This window comes from Mauremys reevesii, linkage group 25 (assembly GCF_016161935.1).
Source record: "Mauremys reevesii isolate NIE-2019 linkage group 25, ASM1616193v1, whole genome shotgun sequence".
NCBI classification, from domain to species: Eukaryota; Metazoa; Chordata; order Testudines; family Geoemydidae; genus Mauremys; species Mauremys reevesii.
In genome coordinates, this window is record NC_052647.1 from 19,176,204 (window position 1) to 19,186,215 (window position 10,012).

The 10,012-nt window shown below is 54.0% G+C and overlaps 1 protein-coding gene across 1 annotated transcript; it reads left to right on the forward strand.

The window, feature by feature from the left end:
- Positions 1-1,929: 1,929 nt before the first annotated feature.
- MFSD5 (major facilitator superfamily domain containing 5) lies at positions 1,930-7,191 on the forward strand. Its single transcript, XM_039514765.1, has 2 exons — positions 1,930-2,147; positions 5,268-7,191. The coding sequence occupies exon 2, from the start codon at positions 5,316-5,318 to the stop codon at positions 6,672-6,674; it is 1,359 nt and encodes a 452-aa protein (XP_039370699.1). The 5' UTR covers positions 1,930-2,147; positions 5,268-5,315; the 3' UTR covers positions 6,675-7,191.
- The last annotated feature ends 2,821 nt before the right edge of the window (positions 7,192-10,012 follow it).

A 10,012-nucleotide genomic window follows, 5' to 3' on the forward strand; every position in this document is an offset into this window, starting at 1 on the left:
TCTTTGCAAGCTAAAATCCCGGAGGCACAAGGGTGGTGAAATTCACCTTGTTACTCCTCCACTGCGAGGCCTGCACCTCCCATGCCACACAGCAGAGGATCCGACCCTCCCACTCTGCAATGTCTCTTTGTCCAACACCCAGTCTGGGACCCTCCGTTCCAAAAGCCTGAAACCTTCACTGTCCTACTGTAGCGTCAGGGATCATTCTGCTGAGGAGGAAAACCAGCTGGTTTGGGAACATCTGTTCAGCTGTGAATGTTGCCCAGGAAGTGATTATCTGGTGAGAGTTCGTAAGCCCTGGTGGAGCCCACCTTGCAAACAAACACAGCAGCAATGGAGCCACTGACACACACAGCCAAATTCTGCTCTCACACTGGTGTAAATCTAGGTTAACTAGGCAAATCCCAGGCTCACAATGAGGCATGCAAGGAGCCTCTGCTTCCTGAAAACATGCCCCTTAATCTCTTTAGCAGGTTTTAGCCCAGTTTTGCATGCCACTGCTGCCCACGTACTAAAACGGGTGGCTCTCTCCCATTTCTTGTGATTCTTAATGACATCTCATTTCCTGGCTCCAAAGGCTGGAGCGTGACGCCACACCAGCCCTTTGTGTTGCAGCATTTGACCCCAGGGCAAAGAGACAGGCAGCCCCAATGGAGCTGGAGACAAGCGCCCTAGCACCCAGCAGCCAAATGGGGCTGTGCTGGGTGCTTCGGAAGAACAAAGAGGAAAGACACTGTATGGTCCAGCAGCACAGCAGAGCAGGGATGGTGGGCCACTGGGTTCGATGTTCACTGTCTGTATCACGGCTGAGCTATTTGGATCTGAGGAGTCTGTGCTACTCCCAGGGGAAAGGAATTGATGGGACGCGATTTTAGCTACATTTTTTAAATCTATTTCTTTACAAACGTGCTGGGTGAAGCCCTGGGGTCATACAGGGATCCTGATCTCTGCAGCACTGGGCTAGCAGGGGCTGGGAGCGCTGTGGAAATACCTTCAGCCCCAGGAAGAGCAAGGGGCAGGCCTGGTGGTAGGCTGGGGAAGGAAAAGGATAAATGACGAGGTCCAGTGGTTATTATGGGACTAGCCCTGGTGATTCAGGTTCAAGTTCTGGATGTGTCGCTCGCTGGCTTCCTGTGTGACCTTGGGCAACTCACACAGAGCTTGTCTCTATGACCACGTACTGTGCGGCAAGCTGAGGTATAACTCTACAGATCTCTAGTCTTTAGCCTCTCTGTGCCTCAGTGTCCCATCTTTAACATGGGGGTAATAATATGTCTCAACCTCTTGGAGGGGGCGACGTGGTTGTGAAGATAAATCCATTCATGATGGCGATGTGCTCAAAGGCTGCCAGAATGGGAGCCACGGAAGTACCTCAGCCAGATAAAAGGGGCGCACTCCCTGGAGGATCTTCCCGCTGACAAAATGCCGGCCCTGTTGCTACGCATGAGTGGGGTGACGCCATGACTCCAGGAGGCTGCGTGCTGTGATGGGAGGTGGTGCTTTGCCCTCCTGCCGCTTATATGCAACACACGGGCATTTTAAGGCCTCCCGGCCCTGCCATGTCACCAGGCTGCATCATGTGGCCACATTTTGACGGGGTCCTCGCTGGGCCAGGTCACCCCATTTCGGCATCACATGACCACAGCTGTGGTGCCAGATCTGCACCCCGCTTTGCCCCCGCCCCCAGGGTCCCGTGGCCATGCTTGGACCGGGCCATGCGGTGATGTCCCGCACCAGCAGCACCAGGGTGACACTAGGATGTCGTGCGCCGTCACCACGGCGACGCGAGGATGTCATGAGCCATCACCATGGCAACGGTAGGACGTCCTGCACCAGCACCATGGCAACGCTAGGCCAGCCTCATGGGCCCAACCCGCCACTTAGGCCCTGCGGGGCGGGGCTCCTTGGGGAAGGGGTCACGGAGGAGGTGCAAGGTCACGGGCGGAAGCAGCAATGCTCGCCCTGTGGGCGGGGCCAAAGCTTCTCCCCCATCACGTGACCTCCTTCCAGTATGGCGGCGCCCTGGGCTGCCTCGGACGGAGGCCGGCGGGGTGTCGCGGAAGCGGGCCGGTCGGGGCGGGGCGCGTGTGAATGAGGCAGGCGGGCGCTGGCGAGGAGCCCCCCCCCCCTCCGAGCGACCGGGGCAGGTGAGGGGCTGAGCGGGGAGCTGAACGCAGGAGAGACTGTGGGGAGGGGCTCGGAGGCCCGGGGAGGAGAGGAGGGGGAGTGGGGGCTTTGCGAGGAGTGGGGGACTGGGGGGGGCTCTAGGGGGAGGCTCTGCGAGGACTGGGGGGGCTCTGAGGAGTGGGGGGCTGGAGGGGGCTCTGGGAGGGGCTCTGCGAGGAGTGGGGGCTGGAGGGGCTCTGGGGGAGGCTCTACGAGGAGTGGGGGCTGGAGGGGCTCTAGGGGAGGCTCTGCGAGGACTGGGGGCTCTGAGGAGTGGGGAGCTGGAGGGGCTCTGGGGAGGCTCTACGAGGAGTGGGGCTGGAGGGGCTCTGGGGGAGGCTCTACGAGGAGTAGGGGCTGGAGTAGGTTTTGGGGAGGCTCAGGGTGGACGATCGGTGAGGAAGGGGAGGCTCTGGAGGTGAGGCCCTGGCAGGGGGCTCTGGGGAGGGAGAGGATCTGAGGAGTGGGGGGGGAGGGGAAGACTGGGAGGCATGGGGAGCTGGAGTGGGATCTGTGAGGGGGGGGCTGGAGGGAGCTCTGTGGAGGAGGGGGAGGCTCGAGTGGGTGCTCTCAGGGAAGAGGGAGGCTGAGGCTTTGGGGGGAGAGGGGGACTCGAGAGGGAGCGGAGCTGGGGTGTACTTTTTGTGTGGGAATGGAGAGTTAGTTGGGGGTTCTGAGACGAGTCCTTGTGGGGGAGCCTGGGAGGCTGTGAGTGGAGGGGTTGGAAAGGGAGGGATATGCTATGAGGAGTTCTGGGGATCCCTCTGAGCTGGGCGGAGCTGCCTGCCAGTGGGGGCTATGGCCCTCAAGTGCTCTTGATGGGATTGAGGCCATAACTCGACATGGTTCCCTGGCTCAGCTTTGCCCTTTTCCCAGGGTGGCTTGGGGAGATGCTGAGGTAACTCCTCCCCCTTCCCAAGCCTGGCTGTAAAGTGCTCTCCTCTGTTCAGATGTTTCCTGATGCTAACAGGGCTGCTCTTGCCACTTTGACCATGTTTTCAGCAGACTGTGTTTCCATTTTACTGGGTTCCTCCAGAGCACAGGAGTCAATGTGGTGATGAACTGAACACACTGGCCCCTTAGCAACTGTACTAAGAGCAGTCTCAAGCTCTTTCACATTTGATCTGTCCTCTGGCTTATCTTTGAGCTCAGGTGGGAGAGTGTTGGTCAGAGGAAAGCTTTGATGTCCTGTATGAATTTGCAGGAGGTTCTGAGACCAGAGCACAGACGTCATCATCACAAGTTGCAGGTCTCAGCCCATAGGCTTAAAATTGAACAAAGTATGCAGGCTAACCTGCTCTTTCACTCCTTGAACAGAAGAATCCCTTCAGGTCAGGTTGGAGGCATGTGGGCAGGGGAATGTGGGTGATGCAAACTCTGCCCCAGCCTACGCTGTTCTCCCTCTATGACTAAACCGGACTTTTGCCTCCAGAGTTTTCAGTCTGGCACCTTTCACCATTGCTTCCCCCCCCCCCCCCCCCAAAAAAAAGTCTCTTTAAAGAGCTACAAAGAAACTCAACGAGAGCATTTGAAGCACGGTTTAGAATAACGTGAAGGAATGCAGATGCACGGGGAGGCTTTATCATGCCATACTCAGATTAAAGAGTGGATGGTTCCAGGCACTTTCTGGCTATCTTGTAACATACAGGAGACCTAAAGGAAGCCACTCTATGGTAATCTCTATGAGGGTTGGCTGTGAGGGTGCCAGTTTTTGTAGTTTTTCTTTAAAAATGTGCCAAGTTGAGGGTTAAAATCTCTGATTTAAGTGTCTCCAGTGGATCTTTCTTTCAGGAACACAGCCATAGAGCTACAAATATCACACAGCAGATTACATGTTGTTGTTTTTTTCCTCACTGTAACTGTTATCCTCCCATATGACTTGAGGCTAGGAAAACAGGATGTGATTTTTCCTGGCATTGATTTGTGGCATTAGCTACTCTGTCCAACAGTCTGTTGGAACCAAAACCGTTACATCCATTCACAGTGAAGAAGTATCAAAGATCATTAAACCAATTGTACCATCTGTGGCCTTGTCTTCACTACCGTATGTTATTGTGTTACTACATAATTGCATAGAGTCAAGTTAGCTGACAGCATAAGTCCCATGATTTTGTGATCAGTATAGATAAGGACAAGTTGGAGTCAGTGTTGTTACTAGATGAGATTAAATCCCCGGGGTACAATGGAGGGAAGGTCTTTATCATACAGGGTAAGAAGGAGGATCTAGTCATGTGTGATGAGGCCACTGGCCTGGGATTCAGGAGACCTGTCTTCAATTCCAGCTCAGGCACAGACTTCTCGTGTGACCTTGGGCAAGTCACTTAACTTACATCAAAGAGATCTGAACTGCTGTTGGGATTTGAGGGCCCTTATCGAGAGAGGGATGGCAGAATACAGCAAGTTCAGATGATGGTTCACATTTTGAATATTTGCAAATATGCGGATGAAGGGAGGCAGATGAAACAGCCAGAGGGAATCCTAGGAATTACCCCTGCAGGATGGTCTAAATGCCTAAATCACCTAGTCAATATCTCTCAGTCCTTGGCTCATGCAGGATAGCTCCCTGCAATGTATTCACCGGTGTTTTATCCTGTCCAGTTCTAAACATCCTAAGCAATGAGGCTTCCAATACTTCCCTTGGGGAGATTCTTCCACAGCCTGAGAGATCGCAGTCCCAGAAAGGTTTCCCTAATTCTCAGCCCAAGTTTCCCTTTGCTTAGCATCATCCCATGACTCCTAATTATACACCTCTTCCCCTCCCCTTGGGCCACCCTGAATGAACATTCCCTGGCTGCACTTCCAACCATATGCCCTGTGGGACTTGGGGGTCAAGTGGGAAGTTTCAGAGGGAGGCTGCATGCCCAGCTGAGAACAGAAGGGCCATAGCGCTCTAGGAAGGAGGGAGCATCCCATGGGGCATGCTTTCCCCACACCACCTCCCATGTGCATGGGAGCCTGAGGTTAATCTCCAAGCAAAAAGCCTGTTCGACAGCAGCGCAAACTGCTATACGCTCAGGGCTCCTGTCCCTGCTGACAGTCATGAATCCAGTAAAGGTGGCTCTCCCATCTGTGTCTCACTGCATGTTCTTCTCTTCTTTCAGGTGCTTTGGCGTAGACCCCAGGGGATGCCCATGATGTTTTGAGGCACCATGCTATTCACTGCATATGTCGCCTTTGCTGTCCTGCTGGCAATATGCATGGGTTTGGAGTTCTCCGCCTGCCGCGCCAAGCTCACTGGCAGCGCCTGTACCAACCCTGCCTTCCTGCAGTTCCAGCTGGACTATTACCAAGTGTATTTCCTGGCCCTGGTGGCTGACTGGCTACAGGGCCCCTACCTCTATAAACTCTACCAGCACTATCACTTCCTGGAAGGCCAGATCGCCATAATATATGTCTGTGGCTTTGCCTCCAGTGTGCTCTTTGGACTGGTCTCCACTTCCTTGGTTGACTGGCTGGGCCGCAAGAAATCCTGCATCCTCTTCTCCCTGACCTACTCGGTCTGCTGCCTCACCAAGCTCTCTTGGGATTACTTTGTGCTGGTAGTGGGGAGGATATTAGGGGGGTTGTCCACAGCCCTGCTGTTCTCCGCCTTCGAGGCGTGGTACGTGCACGAGCATGTGGAACGGCATGACTTCCCGGCAGAGTGGATCCCGGCCACCTTCTCGAGGGCTGCCTTCTGGAACAACGTCATTGCGATCGGCGCGGGGGTGACGGCCAACTTCTTCGCTGAGTGGTTGGGCTTGGGCCCCGTGGCCCCATTCATGGTCTCCATCCCCTTCCTCATGCTGACAGGCATCTTCGCCATGAAGAACTGGGATGAGAACTATGGCAAGAAGCGGGCACTGTCCAGGACTTGCGTCGATGGTTTGAAGTGTCTCCTGTCTGACCGGCGTGTCCTGCTCTTGGGCACTATCCAGGCCTTGTTTGAAAGCGTCATCTACATCTTCATCTTCCTCTGGACGCCCGTCCTCGATCCCTACAACCCACCTCTGGGCATTGTCTTCTCCAGCTTCATGGCTGCCAGCATGGTGGGGTCATCGCTGTACCGTATTGCAACCTCCAAGAGGTACCACCTCCAGCCCATGCACATCCTCTCGCTCTCTGTCTTGATGGTATTCTTCTCCCTCTTCATGCTGACTTTCTCCACCAACCCTGGGCAGGAAAACCCTTCTGAGTCCTTCCTGGCCTTTTTGCTGATTGAACTCTCCTGTGGGCTGTATTTCCCTGCCATGGGCTTCCTCCGGCGGAAGGTGATCCCAGAGAAGGACCAGGTGGGCGTGATGAACTGGTTCCGCATCCCCCTGAACCTGCTGGCTTGCCTTGGCATGCTCATCCTCCATGACAGCGACTACAAGACGGGTACCAGGAACATGTTCACCATATGCTCCGTGATGATGGTGATGGCGTTGCTGGCCGTTGTTAGCCTCTTCACCGTAGTCCGGAACAACGCAGAGCTCAGGGTGCCTAGCCCACAGGGGCAGAATGAGCTGTCCTCTCCAGAGCTCTGATCACGTGCCCGGCACGACTGCCCCCCTATCCCCCCCGGTACAGTCTCCAAAAGCTTAACACTTCAAATATCATGACTCTGGGCTAGAGGGGAGGACTCTGTAAGTGAGAGAGAGACTGTGGAAAAGACAGCTGCTCTCAGGACTGGTCTTTGGATATTGGGGGAGGTCCTCTGTTTTAACTTTCACTTGGGAAAAACGTATTGTTTCAAACAAAAGTTGTATAAATCACAAGCAGCCTGGTGAGCCCCCAGCAAGTATCGTTTGTTCCTTCCCACCCTGGAGTGCCTGCATCCAAAACTTCCTAACCCAGGCCTGCAAACCCTGGGAGCCCCCTGCATCCTCTGTTCTGTAGCTGCCACGTTTGGAGGTGGCGGGGAGAGGCCAGGTGGGAGCACATGTCACAGCTGCTTGGCTCCTAGCTTTTGCTGGTGGGAGAACAAGGAAAGAGACTCTTCACGTGTTGAAGGTATTGACCCCAGTTACTGCATGAGCCAAACTCCTTCATTCTATTTTTTTTTTAAATAAAAAAGAAATAAAACTCTTTCCTTGGAGAAAAACTCTCCTGTGATTTTATTCCTTTGTGTCCTGAACGGAATGGAAATTTAATTATTCTTAAGGTTGTTGGTTCAAGGGCTGCAGATCCACCTTCACTTCACTTGGATTTGTTGGGGCCAGGTGATGACTCTGGGGGGCTGCTATTGATTAGGATTTTACTTCAGGCAGATATTAACCCCCCTTTCCCAACACCCTGTTAGATAGGAATTGAGAACTGAGTTTGCCAATGCCTAAGCTCTGCATGCAGCTGGCTGTCACGGAGTACCTGGTTCAGGAAGCATCTGGCTCTCTGCCACAGCATGAATATTGAAGAGACAGTTCCACTCAGCAACTGCAACCTCAAGCCCAATCTGGAGTCCTGAGCACGCTACATCTTAGAACAGAGAGCATGACGTGTGTGGTGGCATGGTTGTCTCTAAACATGGCTGGGTTCCCACGAAATGTGGTTAATACTTGGTCAGGAGCCAAGGCAGCTGATGACAAAGTTGCCCTTGCCAGTCATGCAGGCGTATACTTGTCTTCCTGCATCCAGTTCAGTAGTTTCAGGTGAAACTAGTTTGGCCAGTCCTCATGGCCGAGAGCGTTGCCCTACGGGTCGCTGGTGCTGCTCTTTGCCCGTTCTCTGGGAATTCTACCCCCTTCTGCGTTAGTTTAGGATAGATCCCCAGGTATTCCCAGGATGCGCTAATGCAAATAGGCTTTGGCAGGGTGGTAGGTGTGGCCACCTAAACAAGGTTGAAGTTGTGTTGGGGGGGACATGGGTTGTGGGGGGAGAAAGATGCCAGGACCCCCAGTTAAACCATGTTTGTAAGTGGACTGGAGGAGTGTCAGGAACTGATTACAGAAACATGACTGTACTCAGAGCCTTAAGGGTGCAGCGTGCTGGTCCGTCTTAGTTAAAGGGGCACTGTAGTCTTGGGTCTATTAAGAGTAAAAAGTGAAGCCTTGCTCCAGCAGCTTGCTTTCCCCTACAGAGAGCGCCCCCTTCCTGTTTCATGGTGAGTGACAAGTTAATGCTCTGTGTCGCCCTGAAGTGCTGTGCACAGAGGGACTCTTGCTAATTTAAAACTCCCATTGCAGCTCCCCCTACCGGGATGCCTCAGCACGCGCTCTTCTTCAGTGCCCCCCTGCCTCTGAAGGCGACCCCTGTAGGATGAAGGGGAAGGGTGGTTAGGACACTAGCCTGGGACTTGAGACCCGAGTTCAGTTCCCTGCTATGCCACAGACTCCCTGTGAGACCTTGGGCAACTCTTAGTCTCTCTGTTCCACAGTTGCCAGCCTGTAGAATGGGGATAAGAGCCCTGCCCTGCCTCACAGGGGGATTGGGACGTGTCCTGGCTCCCCAGGAGCTGTGCTATGCCCCAGTGTTTAAACAGTCCCTTGGAGGAGCCCCTTCAGTTGGCCAAACCCCCAAGGAGTCCCATTCTTCTTTAAGGATCAGCCATGTGGCCTCAACACCTCTGTGTAAGTATATCTTAGCGGTGGTGGATTTTCCCACTAGATACTCTGAGGCAGCTGCTCTGTCTGATATAGAAGCTGAGACAGGGGCAAGAACCCCACTCACTATAGTCAGCAGAGTTGGCTTCCGTAAGGAGATTTTGTCTGATCAGGGGGCAAACATGTCACAGTTATGGAAGGTATGAGGCGTGAAACAACTTAAGACTGCCCCCTATCGCCTCCTGGCCAATGGGTTGGTGGAAAGGTTCAATGGGACCTTAAAAGCCATGCTGGGAATGTATGCCAAGAAAAGAGGCCGAAGTTGTGACGAGTGGTTGCCGTTCCTGCTGTAGGCTTACAGGGAGGTACCTCAAGAGTCCATGGAATTTTCTCCCTTTGACCTTCTATATGGAAGAAAAGTGAGGGGACCCCTCAATCTCATTAAAGACACATGGAAAGGATGCCCAGATTGGCATAACAGGCAGGTTCGGTGGTATCTCAGCACATCAGGCGGCATCTAAAGGGGGAGCAAACTGTCTGTATTACAAAACTTGTGCTGTTCTTCTGGGTGACACACCCAGATAGTTTGGCATCAGCACTGCCTAGCCTGCTGGATGGCCCGTTAAGGACCATGAGCTATACAATTGACCCATTGAGAGAAAGCAAGGGCTACGCCTTATGACTCAACAAGGCATATGATGGGGTATGCCCTGACCTTGGCATTTCCAGTGAGGACTGCCCCAGGCATCCCGGTCACAGTGGGGAGAATGGGATAGGGACAGGGCGGAATTTGGTGGAGGAGGGAATCGGGGTGTGTGCACAGATCCTCTGACATGGGGGTAATGGAAGGATCACAGTGCCCCTGGCACGGGAGGAGGGTTTGGAGTTGTACAGAGCCCCTGGCATGGGGGAAAGGGGAAATGCGGGACATGCAGAGCCCGGGGCGCAATGTGGAGAGATTCCCTGAAGTAGAAGGGGTTGGGAGATTGGCAGGCAGGGAGTTTATGGGGGCCGGAGGGAGGGATGCAAGGCGCCCCGTGTGTGCAATCAACTCGGCTTGCAGGAGCGACAACTGTGTCCTCTCTAGTGCTCTGTATTAAATATGGACCGTTCCCTACAGCTCCTATCCCAAGCATAGCGGAGATTTGGGGGGCAGGGGATACATTGCATACTCAGGTTCGCACAGTGGTGGGCCCGGCTGATGGTGCTGGTGCACACGATGAGTTTGCGCCCTCAGGCTGGCAGGATCCGCGCTTTGCACGGGGCACACACTGGAAGGAGTTTAATTGCAAAACGCAACACGCCCCCACCCCCACCCGGAGCGACCCTGAACTACAATCCCCAGC

Bases quoted from the DNA above. Each gene is read 5' to 3' on its own strand.
- MFSD5 (XM_039514765.1), top strand. From the start codon at position 5,316: ATGCTATTCACTGCATATGTCGCCTTTGCTGTCCTGCTGGCAATATGC.